This window comes from Nycticebus coucang, chromosome 9, assembly GCF_027406575.1.
Source record: "Nycticebus coucang isolate mNycCou1 chromosome 9, mNycCou1.pri, whole genome shotgun sequence".
Classification (NCBI taxonomy): Eukaryota; Metazoa; Chordata; class Mammalia; order Primates; family Lorisidae; genus Nycticebus; species Nycticebus coucang.
In genome coordinates, this window is record NC_069788.1 from 44,956,286 (window position 1) to 44,973,608 (window position 17,323).

A 17,323-nucleotide genomic window follows, 5' to 3' on the forward strand; every position below is an offset into this window, starting at 1 on the left:
TCCCTCATGTTTACTGCTATAATACTAGTTACAATTATTGTTTCCTTTTTTTTTTTTTGTAGAGACAGAGTCTCACTTTACTGCCTTCAGTAGAGTGCCATGATGTCACAGGACTCACAGCAACCTCTAGCTCTTGGGCTTCCGTGATTCTCCTGCCTCAGCCTCCCGAGCAGCTGGGATTACAGGCGCCGGCCACAACGCCCGCTATTTTTCGGTTGCAGTTCAGCCGGGGCTGGGTTTAAACCCACCACCCTCCGTATATGGGGCCGGCGCCCTACTCACTGAGCCAGAGGCACCACCCTACAATTATTGTTTCTTGTGAATCATTGTACTGAGTTTAAGTATTGTTACCTCACAACAGTCGGGGCAGGCATTATTATTACCGGTAATTGGCACAGTGAGAATTTGAGCCCCAAATGTGACTGACCAGAAGCTAGGCTTTTTAAGCTACTATATTTTACTTTTACTTGGTAGTAAGACAGAGGAAGGTGAATGCTTTTTCCCTTTTCCCCTCTCCTGGCATTTCAGACATTACTGTTCGCTTATCCTAGCCCTGTTTGTTGTTGAAATTATGGAAATCCTATCTCACAGGGAACCAGAAAGTTTGGTTCTTTTTATTTATGGGCAAGGCATGTAAACTCTCTGGACCTCACTTATTTGTAAAACAGAGATGTACTTGAAGGCAGGTGACCATGTCTTATTTATCCTTCCTATTCCTCACCCAACCTCGGACCTACCAGTGTCAGCCAACTAGTGGAGTTTAAAAAACACTTGCTGAGCCCGGTGTGGTGGCTCACGCCTGTAATCCTAGCATTCTGGGAGGCCAAGGCTCACGAGTTCGAGACTAGCCTAGCAAAATAGTCTCTAAAAATAGCCGGGTGCTGTAGCCGGCACCTGTAGTCCCACCTACTCGGCAGGCTTAGTCAAGATTATAGCTTGAGCTCAGGAGTTTGAGGTTGCTGTAAGCTATGACGCCGAAGCACTCTTCTACCAAGGGTGACAAGGTGACGCTCTGTCTCAAAAATAAACATTTGCTGATAGAAAAGGGTAGACAAGGAAAATATGCTTTCTTTCCCATTCTTTCATCTTGAAATGAGACCTCGACAAGGCAGGTGTATCATAGATACAGTAGTACTTTGCCTTCTGTTTTAAATTCAGAACAAGGCATGTCAAATTCCCACGACTTCACTTTATTTTGAAACGGCTGTTGCTGACGGAGTGGGTGGAAGATTATGTGTGGTTTCCATCTGAACCTGTAAGTGATGTTTGAAGATCTCCTTCATTTTCTGGAGACACGATGCTAACATTGCGTAACACAAACATTGATAAACTGTAGTAACTATCATTAAGTGTGCTCGGGAGCCAAGGCTTTAAGGCGGTATCCCTCTGAAAGCGGCTCTGCAAATAAGTCCTAAAGCACGAGTTGCTGACGCCTCCTGGTAGGGCTGGGTTCTGAGCGCCTTTGCTATTTGACCTTGCCACGGCCTCTGCCCCCCCAGGACTTCAGTTTCCCCACCTGCAAAATGGTGGCGTCGTTACAGAAGAAAATCCCCGAGTCTCTCCCTGGACTCTAGACTTTTTCTCCTCCCCTTAGGGGTGGGGATGGGGCGGGGCGAGGCGACGGTCTGGCCAGAAGCGCGCCCCGCCGCTGGGCCATCCCTTCTCTCCTTCCCGCTTTCAGCCTCCTTGCTCCTCCGCGGTGAGGTCACGCGGCAGACGTCAGCGGATTGTGACACCACTGAGGGACTGGCCTCCGGGAGAGGAAGGGGCGGGGCCTAGGCGAGCGACGCTTGCGCAGTGGGCGCGGCGCGGGAGGCGGAGGCGGCGGTGGTGGCGGCGGCGGCGGCGGCGGCGGCAGCGGCCCTGGGGGGGTGGGAGGGGGGGAGCGCGAGAGTGAGTGAGTGGCTGAGTGAGTTTACCCCTATGAGGCGGTGAGAGGCCCGGGGCCTACCTCAAAGGAGCGGGGTCGCGGCGCCGGCTAGCAGCGGGCCCCCTCCCGGTCCCCGGGCCGGCGGCGCGGCGGCGGCGGCGGCGGCTCGGTTGTGAGGAGGCGGGGAAGCGGGCGTGCGGCCCCCGCCATGGAGGGCATGGACGTGGACCTGGACCCAGAGCTGATGCAGAAGTTCAGCTGCTTGGGCACCACCGACAAGGACGTGCTCATCTCCGAGTTCCAGAGGCTACTCGGCTTCCAGCTGAACCCTGCCGGCTGCGCCTTCTTCCTGGACATGACCAACTGGTGAGCCGGCCCCGCCGCGCCAGCGCTGGCAGCGGCCTCGGGGCCCCGAAGGGAAGGGAAGGGACGGGACACCCAAGCCCGGCGGCAAGGCAGGCGGGGCGGGAATTGAGAAGCATCCCTCCCCCCGTTTGGGGAGGGTGAGTGTGGGAACTCTGGGATAATGGGGAGAAACTTGGGGGCTGAGCAGGGCTGACGAAGAGTTAGGGGCTACAGAGGCAGGCGGGGCGGAAAGGAGATGGGGGTGCAAATTCCCGAGGTTCTGGGATGGTTAGGGTCCGAGGAAGGTGAGAAGAGAGGAAAAGACTTGGGGATCCAGGCATAGGGGATAAACCTAGGAGCGACAAAGAGGTTATGATATAAGGCAAGAATAAAAAGCACAGGAAATCTGGATTTGGGGAATGGGAAAAACGGTTGGGGTTTGGCGTTTGGGGTGAGGATGGGAGGATTGGGAGGAAACTGGGGGAGGATTAGGTGCTGTGGAATAACCTGGGGTAGGGAAGATACTTGGGAGTTAAGAGCTGAGAAGAACAGGTAATTTTTATGTGTATGTTGTCTTCATCTGAGGATATATAAGGAAATGGAAATATGGAGAAAGACAAGTAAGTTGTGGGAAGGGAGGTGGCTTTCTTAAAGAGTTGTATCAGGGAGGATTGGGATCTATTAATAAGTCTACAAATGGAGGACAAGGAGTGTTAGACGTGGTACGAGGAAAAAGCTTAGGAAAAGTGAGGGAAGGGAGATTATCTCACGGGGGTGGGGGGTGCGGGTGGGCACTTTTTGAAGGGACTGGGCAGAGCGGTCAAGCAGGGAACTTTCAGAAAGGTCTCCAGAACAGTGGGAATGGAGAGGAATTTATCTGAAAGAAAATTGGTTGATACATGTTTCGGAAAATGGAGAACTTGACTTAGGCTGGGTACCAAGTATTTTTGGCTTGTAGACTTGTGGAAGACTGAATTGGGGCAGGAGACTTCACAAAAAGGAGTTATTTCTTGGCTTTAGAAGTAGCATTTGCTATTTTTGATAAGCAAAGCTTCCCCCTGTACTCTGGGGGTTGTTGAGTTCACTCAGGGTGAGGGCTAGAGTGGAGATGATTTAGTCTTTGAAAGGATTTCAGGTGAGGCAACTAATCTTTCTTTGGGCAAAAATCAGTGGAGTGAGTGCCCTTTGCTCTTTGCTGGGCATTCGGTCTCCTGACATGTGGAATCTTGTTACTCTTGGCATCACTTGCACAACTAACCACCTCTTTATTGCATGTCCACTCAGTGCCTCAAGCAATGCCAGCAAAGAGGCTGCGAGCCTAATTTTTATCCCACTCTTCACCTAGCCCTATCCTGGATGATGCTCATCTATTAATGGGAGCCTAGTAGCTGTGGATGCACCAGAGGTGATAGGTAAATTTTTTTCTGTGAAGCATCTTTGATGGGTCCTATTATTTTATTATTTTTTTTATTTATTTATTTTTTTTTTGTAGAGACAGAGTCTCACTGTACCGCCCTCGGGTAGAGTGCCGTGGCGTCACACGGCTCACAGCAACCTCTAACTCCTGGGCTTCCGCGATTCTCTTGCCTCAGCCTCCCTAGTAGCTGGGACTACAGGCGCCCGCCACAACGCCCGGCTATTTTTTTTTGTTGTTGCAGTTTGACCGGGGCTGGGTTTGAACCCGCCACCCTCGGCATGTGGGGCCGGCGCCCTACTCGCTGAGCCACAGGCGCCGCCCCTATTATTTTATTTTTAAGGTCAATTATTACAGCAAGAGTGGGATTGAATTTCTAGATGTTTAGAAAACTCTTTGAGATATTGGATGTAGGAAATAATCTTTCAGAATTAAATCATTTGTGATCTCCACTTGTATCTTTAAAAAAATTTCTGTTAATTTTTTTATTTTTAATGACTCTTAAAGTTTGGGTCTCCCTGTGTTGTCCAGCTTGCTCTTGAGCTCTGAGGTTCAGGCAGTCCTCGTGCCTGAACCTCCCAAGTAGTTGGGATTATAGGTGTGAGCTACCTTGCTAGGTCTCTACTTGTATTTTTTTATGTCAGGTTGATCTCAAGTGGATAATGTAGTTTACTATAGTTTTCTGACTATGGTGTTTGGTCAGAGAGTGACATGGATTATTGAACACACTGATAAGAGCTATTACTCTGAAATACAGAAGTATAGTTATGTCTTGAGGACAGTTGTTTTGCCTGTTTGTTTTCCACCCCTTGTTCTTTTTCTTCCTTGTTTACACTAGTTCAGCATAGGAAACTTGGCGTTGGCTTGGGACCTGTAGTTCAGTGAGTAGGGTGCTGGGCACATACCCCAAGGCTGGTGAATTCAAGCCTAGCCTAGGCCTGCTAAATAATGACAACTGAAACCAAAAAAATAGCCAGGCGTTGTGGCTGGTGCCTGTTGTCCCAACTATTCGGGAGACTGTGGCAAGAGAATGGCTTAAGCGCAAAGAGTTGAAGGTTGCTGTGAGCTGTGATGCCATAGCACTCTACCGAGGGCAACATAGTGAGATTCTGTCTCAAAAAAGAAAAAAAGGAGGGCAGCGCCTGTGGCTCAGTCGGTAAGGCGCCGGCCCCATATACCGAGGGTGGCGGGTTCAAACCTGGCCCCGGCCAAACTGCAACCAAAAGATAGCCAGGCATTGTGGTGGGCGCCTGTAGTCCCAGCTACTCGGGAGGCTGAGGCAAGAGAATCGCTTAAGCCCAGGAGTTGGAGGTTGCTGTGAGCTGTGTGAGGCCACAGCACTCTACTGAGGGCCATAAAGTGAGACTCTGTCTCTACAAAAAAAGAAAAAAAGGAAACTTGGCATTTTGTTGCAGCCAGTTTGATAGGGGAAGATTATTATTTCTCCCCTCCCCTTGTGAATTAGACCATTTAAATGCTTTTCTAAGTTTTTAGTTCTTGAGAGTCCGTCGTCATTAGTACAATTATTGTGGCTACAAAACCAGTAAAATGAATTTTATATGCTTGAGGTGTGTATGTTTAACATCTTAAGATTATTTTTAGGTGTTGTGGAAAGTGAGGAATAGATGAGGCCCAATGTGGATAAGAAGAAAAAGTTTAAAGAAATTATATTTGAGGGCAGTGCCCGTGGCTCAGCGAGTAGGGTGCCGGCCCCATATGCTGAAGGTGGCGGGTTCAAACCCAGCTCCCTCCAAACTGCAACAAAAAAATAGCTGGGTGCTGTGGCGGGTGCCTGTAGTCCCAGCTGCTTGGGAGGCTGAGGCAAGAGAATTGTGTAAGCCCAAGAGTTAGAGGTTGCTGTGAGCCATGTGACCTCATGGCACTCTACTCAAGGGCGGTACAGTGAGACTCTGTCTCTACAAAAAAAAAACAAAATTATATTTGAACATTTCTTCTTAGTAAAGTATTGCCAAGAATGGAAAAATAAATATCCAGTGTTCTCTATACTAATATGAAATCAATATATGAATAATTACATGTTCATAAGAACACTAAAACACTAATATAGTCCAGTTCAGGAATAGAGGGAAGCAGGAGGAAGAAGAAGGGACGATCTATGGCAGAAGGAGGGCATGAGGCAGGATCTCACCTAATGTGCACATTGTGAGGGTATATAGCATGCTCCCAGGGGGAGGGGCTCTTCTACATATGGAACTTTACCCTGGAAGTGAGAACAATATAACCTAAAAATTGTACCCTCATATTAATTTGAATAAAGTTTCCAAAAAACAAAAACAAAACAAAAAAATTGTATTTGAGTTTTTTTTGTTGTTGTTGTTAGAGACAGAGTCTCACTTTGTCACCCTCGGTAGAGTGCTGTACTGTCACAGCTCACAGCAACCTCTAGCTCTTGGGCTTAGGCGATTCTCTTGCCTCAGTTTCCCGAGTAGCTGGGACTACAGGCACCCGCCACAACGCCCAGCTATTTGTTGTTGTTGCAGTTTGGCTAGGGCCGGGTTTGAACCTGCCACCTGGTGCCCTACTCACTGAGCCACAGGAACCACCTGTATTTGAGTTTTAAAATAAAAACCCTGTTAAGCTCAAATACATGGAATAGCATGTATACTGATGACATGTTATTTTTATATAAAAGGTACTTTCTGAGGAAAGGAGTAGGCCATTTTAAAATGTATTCTGGTTTTTTTTTTTTTTGTAGAGAGAGTCTCACTGTACCGCCCTCGGGTAGAGTACCGTGGGCTCACAGCAACCTCTAACTCTTGGGCTTACGCGATTCTCTTGCCTCAGCCTCCCGAGCAGCTGGGACTACAGGTGCCCGCCACAACGCCTGGCTATTTTTCTGTTGTGGTTTGGCCGGGGCTGGGTCCGAACCCGCCACCCTCGGCATATGAGCAACAGGTGCCACCCATGTATTCTGGTTTTAAAGAAATGCCTCTTAAGAATCCAGATGGGTGTGGTGGTTCACACCTGTAATCCTAGCATTTTGAGAGGCCTAGGTGGGTGAGTTGCCTGAGCTCACAGGTTCTAGACCAGCCTGAGCAAGTTCGAGCCTCCTGTCTCTATAAAACAGCCAAGGGTTCTGGCAGGCGCCTCTAGTCCCAGTTACTTGGGAGGCTAAGGCAAGAGAATCGCTTAAGCCCAAGAGTTTGAAGTTGCTGTCAGCTCTGACACTATGGCACTCTACCGAGGGTGACAAAGTGGGTCTTTGTCTCAAAAAAAAGAAGAGAGAATCCAGGGCCAGGCAGGTAAGTAATAGTTCAATTTTAAGTCACATCTTATATTTTGGCTGTAGAAGGGATGTTCTGCGTTTTCTTTGATTACAATATGAAAAATCATTTGTGAACTAAAGCAGGAAGGTTCTTTTCTTTATTATGAAAGCTAGTTAGCTCCATGATCTAGTACTGAATTTGATTCTTGTGATGACCTGACTACATTTGACAGATTTTTTTTTTTTTTTTTTTTTGTAGATAGTCTCACTTTGTCACCCTTAGTAGAGTTCTGTGGCGTCATCATAGCTTACAGCAACCTCAACTCTTCGGCTCAAGTAATTGTCTTACCTCAGCCTCCCAGGTAGCTGGGACTACAGATGCTCCCCACAATGCCCAGCTATCTTTTAGAGATGGGGTCTTGCTTTTGCTCAGGCTGGTCTCGAACTCCTGAGCTCAAGCAGTCCATCCACCTCAGACTCCCAGAGTGCTGGGATTATAGGCGTGAGCCACTGTGCCGGGCCTGATAGATTTTTTTTTAAACCTTACCATAATTAATAAAATCTAGGTAGATACATGTACACATACATGCATGCATGCATACTTGGTCAAAATAGTTTGTGTGTTCCTGAAGTAAACATCTAGAGTATAGATATGTGTTATGTCAAGTGCCATTTAATTTCTAACTTTGGCAGTTGTTAACATAGTCCTAATACAGGTTGGCAAAAAAAACCCTTTCAATTTGCTATGGCAGTTAAACTGTTGAACTGGGAATAACCTTACTGGGGCTTCATCACTGGTTGCTTGATGTTGCAATAAATAACTACTGTTTAGTTATTTGATGACTTAAAAATAATGTGGTAAATTAAACAATCATTATTTTAATTAATTAACTAATTTATTTATTTTTGTTGTAGTTGTCATTGTTTAGCGGGCCCGATTTGGTTCAAACCCGCCAGTCCTGGTGTATGTGGCTGGTGCCCTAACCACTGAGGTATGGGTACCAAACCAAAACAATCATCATTTTAAAATGAAGACCATAAGTCTTCTAAAATGAAGCTTAAGTTATGAGGTTTATGCCTTTGTTTTAAAAAATAAGAATTTTTTTGTTGTCATTTTTGACAACTAAAATGACTAAATTAAATATTTTGGCTTTGTAAATCGTCTATTAGTTAAAGTTTTTTTTTTTTTTGTCTTCAGTTGACAAAATTGTGTACATATTTCTGGTTTTCTTTTTCTTTTTTTTTGAGACAGAGTTTCAAGCTGTTGCCCTGGGAAGAGTGCTGTGGTGTCATAGCTCACAGCAACCTCTAACTCTAGAGCTTAAGCGATTCTCTTGCCTCAGCCTCCCAAGTAATTGGGCCTATAGGCACGTGCCACAATGCCCGGCTATTTTTTGGTTCTAGTTCTCATTGTTTGGCGGGCAGGCTGGATTCGAACCCACCAGCTTTGGTATATGTGGCTTGTGACCTAGCCACTTGAGCTACAGTTGCCCAACATCTGGTTTTCTTTTTCTTTTTCTTTTTTGGATTTTTTGTAGAGGCAGAATCTCACTTTACCGCCTTCGGTAGAGTGCCATGATGTCACAGGACTCACAGCACCCACTAGCTCTTGGGCTTCCGCAATTCTCCTGCCTCAGCCTCCCGAGCAGCTGGGACTACAGGCGCCCGCCACAACGCCCGGCTCATTTTTGGTTGCAGTTCAGCTGAGGCTGGGTTTGAACCCGCCACCATCCGTATATGGGGCCGGCGCCCCACTCACTGAGCCACAGGCGCCACCTGGTTTTCTTTTTCAAGACAGTCTTTCTGTTGCCCATGCTAGAGTGTCATGGCCTCAGCCTTGCACACAGCAACCTTTTGGGCTTAAGCTATCTTTCTGCTTCAGCCTCCTGAGTAGCTAAGACTACAGGTGCTTGCCATGATCCCTGGCTAATTGGCTGATTTTTTTCTATTTTTAGCAGAGATGAAGGTCTCCTTGCTCAGACTGGCCTTGAACTTCTGGGCTCAAGCAGTCCTTCTATCTCAGCCTCCTGGAACTTAGGATTATAGGCATGAACCTTGGCATTTACTGAGGCATCACCCCTAGATCTTTCTATTCGTCTAATTTAGAACAAAGTATTTTCGTTTGAACACATTTGTAGTGTTTATACTTGAGATGGCAGCCATGCTGCTGGATAGCTGGCTGATTGTTGAGATCGCCTCTTAACAAAAATAGTCAATTTTAAGTTCCTGAGTAAGTATATAAAGTGAATAAATGGTATGGTGAAAAGTAAACCTGGTATCTATCCGAAGCCAGGGTGAAATGACTTATAGATTAGTATAACTTTTTTTTTCTTTTTGTAGAGACAGAGTCTCACCGTACTGCCCTCGGTAGAGTGCCATGACGTTACACAGCTCACAGCAACCTCCAGCTCTTGGGCTTACGCGATTCTCTTGCCTCAGCCTCCCGAGCAGCTGGGACTACAGGCGCCTGCCACAACGCCCTGCTATTTTTTTGTTGCAGTTTGGCCGGGGCTGGGCTTGAACCCACCACCCTCGGTATATGGGGCTGGCGCCCTACTCACTGAGCCACAGGCGCTGCCCGATTAGTATAACTTTTTATAGGTGGAAAGTCTTACAGAGACTGTCAGGCTATAAATGCAGAGCTTGGAATTCTGAAACTAGAAATTGGCTTAAGGGATCGTCTAGTCCAGGGGTCCTCAAACTGTGGCCCATGGGCCACATGAGGCGGTGTGATCGTATTTGTTACCGGTTTTTTTTTTTTTTTTTTTTGTGGTTTTTGGCCGGGGCTGGGTTTGAACCCGCCACCTCCGGCATATGGGACCGGAGCCCTACTCCTTGAGCCACAGGCACCGCCCTGTTACCGTTTTGTTTTTTTTACTTCAAAATAAGATACGTGCAGTGTGCACAGGAATTTGTTAGTAGTTTTTTTTTTTTTTTTTAAACTATAGTCTGGCCCCCCAATGGTCTGAGGGACAGTGAACTGGCCCCCTGTTTAAAAAGTTTGAGAACGCCTATTCTAGTCTATTCCAACTTTTCTTACAGAATTTCATCTAACCCTCCCAAAATAACTATCCTATTCCTCTGTCCCTAGGGCAGAGACTTGCGTGATACCTTATTATAATGTTTAATTACTTTTCTAGTTAGAATTATGTCAAAACTAAATCTCCCTCACTGCAATGTAAGCTTTTTTCATTTGCTTGTGTCTTCCTTAGAGATAGAGAATATCTAATAAACACTTTCCCTAGGAGGTCAGAAAGCTTTATTAATTTAAATTACTAAAAGTTTTTAGCCATTTAAAATTTAAACATTCAATTTAGTAGGTTTGTGTTCTTTAATGTGTTTTAATTGGTTTACATATTAATGTATTTCCAGGGAAAACCAACAAGATTCAAACCAACAAGATACAAAAAGTTGTGGTAAAATATACCTGATAAAATTTACCATTTAAACCAATTTGAAGTGTACATTTCAGTGTTACATAAGATTTTAAACTCACTTCTGGCCCTCACAGTCATTATTCCCTGTTGTTTCTGTGTTAGACGTGAGTTGTCCTTTAGCATATGTGACCACGTGCAAATAACACTTACAGATTTTTAGAGGACATTAATTTTGGGGTTAGTGCAGGCTTTATTTCTCAGTTGTAGGTAAAATATCTTTTAATAGCATAGAAACTGTTGCCTATTTCTTTCTTATTCATCAGGCTGTTGCTGTGCAGTTTTGGTGTTGCAGCACTTTAGGTTGCCTCCAGGTTTCCTCAGGGAGCAGTGTATATGTTTAGGAACATGACATGCATCTACCAAGATGGAACAGATGTTTTCTAGAAAAGTAACTTGGGAAAAACATTTTTTTTTTTTTTTTTTTTGGTTTTTGGTTTTTGGCCAGGGCTGGGTTTGAACTCGCCACCTCTGGCATATGGGACTGGCGCCCTACTCCTTGAGCCACAGGTGCCGCCCGGGAAAAACATTTTTGTAAAATATAATGTCCTATAGATTTTCTCAACATTGTCAGAGGGATCCTACTAGATACAATAAAGGTATAGCCACCGAGCAATGAAATGAAATCGGAATCTAGATGTCAAAATCAGTTGTACGTTTTATCTGATCTCATGGTGCGTTCTCTGCCTGTTTTTAATCCATTTCTCAGTCACCCCATACTAAATGAGTATTTTCTTTTTTTTTTTTTTTGATAGAGTCCCCCTCGTTAGAATGCGGTGGCATCACAACTCACAGCAACCTCAGACTCTTGAGCTCAGGCGATCCTCTTGCCTCAACCTCCCAAGAATCTGGGACTACAGGTGCCCACCACAATGCCCCTGTAGTTTTTCTGTTTTAGTAGAGATGGGGTCACACTCTTGCTCAAGCTGGTCTTGAACTCCTGAGCTCAGGTGATCCACCTGCCCATGACTTATAAATGAGTTTTGAACTCCTTTATAACAGAGATAAAACTTGGTATTAGGCTTGGCGCAGTGGCTCATACCTGTAATCCTTGCACTCTTGGATGCTGAGGTGGGTGGATTGCCTGAGCTCAGGAGTTCCAGACCAACTGAGCAAGAGCAGAACCATGTCTCTAAAACTAGCTGGGCATTATGATGGGCGCCTGTAGTCCCAGCTACTTGGGAGACTGAGACAGGAGGCTTGCTTGAGTTCAAGGTACTGTGAGCTATGGTGCCAGAGTACTCTATTGAGGTTGACAGAGTGAGACACTGTCTCAAAACAACAACAAAAACTTGATATTAATACTGGTTTCCTTAAAAAATGGGGAGGGTGGGGCCTCTGGCTCAAAGGGGTAGGCCGCCGGCCCCATATGCTGGAGGTGGCGGGTTCAAACCCAGCTCTGGCCAAAAACTGGAAAAATGTATAGGGAAACTATACTAGTTTTTGTGTTTTTTTTTTTTTTTGAGATGGAGTCTCACTCAGCCTCCCAGGTAGCTGGGACTATCGATACTTGCCACAGTGCCCAGCTATTTTTAGAGCTGAGGTCTTTCTCTGGCTCAGGCTGGTCTCAAACCTGTGAGCTCAGGCAGTCCACCTGCCTGGACCTCCCAGAGTGCTAGGATTATAGGCATGAGCCACTGTGACAGTAGTAGTTTTAAAAAGAGGATAAGAAAGTGTTGCATAACAATGACAGGGTGTTAGGCATCTTTAAGAAGTTTGGAGTTCTTGCTTTAGAGATTCTTTCCACTTTTCTTGGTCTCCTTTTTTAGAGTGGTACATATGTAAGTTAGGACTCTTGGTATATTAGAAAATAGTTTACAAATTCATTTTATTTTTTATTTTTTTATTTAGATTTTGAAGAAACCAGTTAAAAATACATTGTGAATATGTAACATAAGTATATGCTATAGCAATTTAATGTTAACATGTCATATTTTGTCCATATAGGCCTTTTCTGCAGAAATTTTAAAGTTGCCAGTGTTAAGGCCGGATGAGATGGCTCACATCTGTAATCCTACCACCTTCAGCTCTGATGAATGTGGTGTCTTCTGTAAGACATGATGAACTTAGTCCTTAAGTGTTTATTACATGGAAATGGGGTGGAGTCTTTTGTTAAGTCTGTATTAGAGAAGCTCTTATCCACCATGCCTTCAACTTAACAAATGACCGTGTTCCATAAAATAAAATGAGGTTGTTTTTTCTTTTCTTTTCTTTCTTTTTTTTTTGAGACAGAGTCACACTTTGTCAGCCTTGGTAGAGTGCCATGGCGTTACAACTCACAGCAACCTCAAACTCTTGGGCTCAAGTGATTCTTTTGCCTCAGCCTCCCAAGTAGCTGAACTACAGGTGCCCACCATATCACCTGGAAATTTTTAGAGATGGGATCCTCCCACCTTGGCTTCCCAAGGTGCTGAGATGATGGCCCTGAGCCACTGCATCCAGCCAGAGGTTGTTTTTTATTTTTATTTTATTTATTTATTTATTGTTTTTGAGACAGAGCCACAAGCTGTCACCCTGGGTAGAGTGCTGTGGCATCACAGCTCACAGCAACTTCCAACTTCCAATCAGTTTAAGTGATTCTCTTGCCTCAGTCTCCCAAGGAGCTGGGACTACAGGTGCCTGCTATAACACTCGACTATTTTTTGGTTGTAGTGTCATTGTTTGGCAGGCCGGGGCTGGATTTGAACCCGAGAGTTCTGGTGTATGTGGCTGGTGCCTTAGCCATTTGAGCTACAGGCGTCAAGCCCAGAGGTTGTTTTTTTTTTTTTTGTAGAGACAGAGTCTCACGCTATCACCCTCGGTAGAGTGCTTATGGCATCACACAGTTCACAGCAACCTCCAACTCCTGGGCTTAGGCCATTCTCCCGCCCCAGCCTCCCAAGCAGCTGGGACTACAGGCGCCTGCCACAATGCCCAGCTATTTCCTTGTTGCAGTTTTGGCCGGGGCCGGGTTTGAACCCTCCACCCTGGGTATATGGGTCTGGCGCCCCACCCGCTGAGCCACAGGCGCCGCCCCCAGAGGTTGTTTTTTAATAAATACATTGCTATCTTGCAAAAAGCCTTTTTACTGTGCCATTACCGTAGAACTTGCATTTCCAAACACAGACCACAGATTCAGAACTAATCACCACTGTAGCCAGGGTGAGCAGGATTTCTTAACCACCTCTCATCACCCACTGCTCATATACAAAATTCATCTGTATTTAAACAGGTACTGTAGTGCAAAAGCAGAGGACAGCCTCCATCCTAATTTTCACTCTAATAGGAAACTCACATAGAAAAGTTGAAGGATAATAAGGATAAAATATTCATATGTTAATACTATACAGACTGCATGAAATTTCAGAACAGATAGGAGTGGACTGAATACAGTAGAACCAATGATTCACATAGGTTGAGTGCATTTTATGGGCAAGTTGCTTAAAAGTTATAAAGTGGTTGGGGGATTAGCATTGATGGAAAATATTATAGTTGGAAAATATTTTCCTGAGTGAAACCAGGGAGGGACGAGCAAGTGGATCAGAGGCCATCTAGAAGATTGGCCTGACAAGAATGTAATTAATGAGATCAGGAGTGATAAAGTGCTTATTTTTATTTTTGGTTTGGAATATTATTTTTCTAGGAAAAAACTAAGATGAGGGCGGCACCTGTTGCTCAGTTGGTAAGGCGCCGGCCCCATATACCGAGGGTGGTGGGTTCAAACCCGGCCCCGGCCAAACTGCAACAAAAAAATAGCTGGGTGTTGTAGCGGGCGCCTGTAGTCCCAGCTACTCGGGAGGCTGAGGCAAGAGAATTGCTTAAGCCCAGGAATTGGAGGTTGCTGTGAGCTGTGTGATGCCACGGCACTCTACCCAGGGCCATAAAGTGAAACTCTGTCTCTACAAAAAAAAAAAAACTAAGATGAGACCGATGGCACATAAAATTAACTTATTTTATTTATAAAGAGTCTTGCTAGGTTGTCCAGGCTGGAGTGCAGTAGCTAGTCACAGGTGTGATCATAGCACACTATAGCCTTGAATTTCTGGGGTCAGGTCATTCTCCTGCCTTAGCCTTTCAAGGTTGGGGCTACAGGTGTGCACCATTGTGCTTGGTAATAACTTATTTTATTTTATTATTTTTGTTTAGAGACTGGATCTTGCTCTGTCACCTAGACTGGAGGGCAGTGTGATCATAGCTTATTGGGGCCTCAAACGCCTGGGCTCAAGCAATCCTTTCACCTCAGCCTCCCAAGTAACTGGGACTGTACGTGTGTGCCACCATGCCTGGCTTATTCTTGTTTTATTTTGTAGAGACAGGGTTCTTGCTGTGTTGCTAGTTTGGTCTTGAACTCTTTTTTTTGTTGTTGTTTGTTTGTTTTTTGTTTAGCAGGCCTGGGCTAGGTTCAAACCCACCAATCCTTTTACACTGAGCCAGAGCTCTAACCATTGAGCTATGAATGCCTAGCCTCAAACTCTTGACTTTAAGTGATCCTCCCACCTCAGCCTCCCAAAATGCTGGGATTTGTGATTACAGGCATGAGACATCTTAACCCAAACAAAATAACTTTTTTTTTTTTTGTAGAGACAGAGTCTCACTGTACCACTCTCGGGTAGAGTGCCGTGGCATCACACGGCTCACAGCAACCTCTAACTCTTGGGCTTACGCGATTCTCTTGCCTCAGCCTCCCAAGCAGCTGGGACTACAGGCGCCCGCCACAAAGCCCGGCTATTTTTTGTTGCAGTTTGGCCGGGGCTGGGTTTGAACCCGCCACCCTCAGCATATGGGGCCAGCGCCCTACTCACTGAGCCACAGGCGCTGCCCTTTTTTTTCTTTTTTATTTTTTTAAGAGATAGAGTCTCACTTTGTCGCCCTTGGTAGAGTGCTATGGCTTCACAACTCACAGCAACCTCTAACTCCTGGGCTTAGGCGATTCTCTTGCCTTAGCCTCCTGAGTAGGTAGGACTACAGGTGCCTGCCACCACGCCCGGCTATTTTTTATTGCAGTTTGGCTAGGGCTGGGTTTGAACCCACCACCATTGGTGTATGGGGCCAGCACCCTACCCACTGAGCCACAGGAGCTGCCCTTCTTTTTTTTTTTGTTTTTGAGACAGAGTCTCACTTTCTTGCCCCCAGTAGAGTACTATAGTGTCATAGCTCACAGCCACCTCAAACTTCTGGACTTAAGCAATTCTCTTGCCTCAGCCTCCTAAGTAGCTGGGACTACAGGCGTCTGCCACAGTGCCTGGCTATTTTTTTTTTGTCTGTTTGTTTGTTGTTGTTGTTGCAGTTGTCGTTTAGCTGGCCCCGGGCTGGGTTTGAACCTGCTAGCCTCCGTGCACGTGGCCGGCTCTGTAACCACCGTGCTTTGGTCTGTGAAACCACTGTGCTATAGGCACTGAGCCTGTTTTCTCTGTTTTCTGCAGCAGCTGAATTATTTTTACATTCCTACTGTCAGTGTACAACAGCCTATCCCTATTTCTCCACATCCCTGTCAACATTTTTTTTTTTTCTTTCTTTGTTTCTTTTTTTTTTTTTGGAGACAGAGTCTCACTGTGTTGCTTTCAGTAGACTTGTGGCGTAACAGCTCACAGCAACCTCCAATTCTCTCAGGCTTAAGTGATTCTCTTGCCTCAGCTTCCCAAGTAGCTGGGACTACAGGAGCCTGCCACAATGCCTGGCAATTTTTTTTTTTTTTTCATTTGTCATTGTTGTTTAGCAGGCCCTGAGCCAGGTTCAAACCTGTCAGCCTCCAGTGTAGGTAAGTGGCGACCTAACCACTGAGCTATGGGCGCCAAGCCTTCCTTTTTTAAATTATATCCATCCTGGTAGGTATGGAATAGTACCTCATTATTATTATCGATTCTTATTGCCTTAGCTTATTGAGTGAAATGTTTGATTTCCTTAAGTACTAAGTTGATACCTCTTTGACATTTCAGTTTGACACTGTTTATTTGTATTGTCAAGATACATGTTCTTTTTTTTTTTGTTTTGAGACAGAGTCTCACTTTGTCAGCCTTAGTAGAGGTGCCATGGTGTCATAGCTCACAGCAATCTCAAACTCCTGGGATTAAGCAATTCTCTTGCCTCAACCTCCCAAGTAGCTGGGACTACAGGTGCCCTCTACAATGCCCAGCTATTTTTAGAGATGAGGTCTCACTCTGGCTCATTCTGGTCTTGAACCTATGAGCTCAGGCAGTCCAACTGCCTTGGCCTCCCAAGTGCTGGGATTATAGGCGTGAGCCACTGCGCCTGGCCACATATTCATTCTTTCAAAGATGTTTTGGTTTGTCATTATCTTTCACAATTTTCTTAGAGCACTTTTTTGTGAAACCATGGATAAGTAAAAAATTTGTGTTATTTTTGTTTTCTTTTTTCTTTTTTTTTTTTTTGTTGTTTTTGGCCAGGGCCGGGTTTGAACCCGCCACCTCCGGCATATGGGACCAGCGCCCTACTCCTTGAGCCACAGGCACCACCCAAATTTGTGTTATTTTTGAATATGAGGTCCATCAAGGAAGCAGTGAAGCACAGACAGCTTGAAATATCAACAAAGTGTTTGGAAAAGATGTGGCTAACGAACACATGGTATGTCAGTGGTTTAAGTTCCATTCTGGTGATTTGAAAATGAGCCTTATGGGTGACTTGAGACCAAGGTGGATATAGATGAGCTAAAAGCTGTAGTGGAAGTGAATCCATCTCAGTCTACACATGAATTAGCAGCAAGGTTTGATGTTACTGCCCCCAACAATGTTGGACCATTTAAAACATATTGGCAAGGTAAAGAAACTGGATAGGTAGGTTTCACATGAATTAAACGGACATTAAACCATCTGGAAGCTTGCCTTTCTTTGCTGCTGTGATATAAAGGCAAATCATTTCTACAGTGTATTGTTGCATGTGATGAAAAATGTATTCTTTCTGACAATCCCGAGCATTCAGCACAGTTGTTGGATAAAGATGAAGTGCTGAAACACAGTCTAAAACCGAGTATTTTTTTTTTGTAGAGACAGAGTTTCACTTTATTGCCCTCGGTAGAGTGCTGTGGCGTCACACAGCTC

General features: G+C 45.2%; 1 protein-coding gene across 3 annotated transcripts in view; it reads left to right on the top strand.

The window, feature by feature from the left end:
* The first annotated feature begins 272 nt into the window (after nucleotides 1-272).
* Nucleotides 273-17,323, top strand: part of ILRUN (inflammation and lipid regulator with UBA-like and NBR1-like domains) — a 131,658-nt gene continuing 114,607 nt past the window's right edge. Inside the window, exon 1 of one of the 3 annotated variants that reach the window (XM_053603253.1) lies at nucleotides 273-2,236. In XM_053603253.1, coding sequence (XP_053459228.1) covers nucleotides 2,079-2,236 — 158 coding nt within the window. In that variant the 5' untranslated portion in view covers nucleotides 273-2,078. The remainder of the gene's footprint in view (nucleotides 2,237-17,323) is intronic. The other 2 variants (XM_053603251.1, XM_053603252.1) reach the window with 2 other exon arrangements.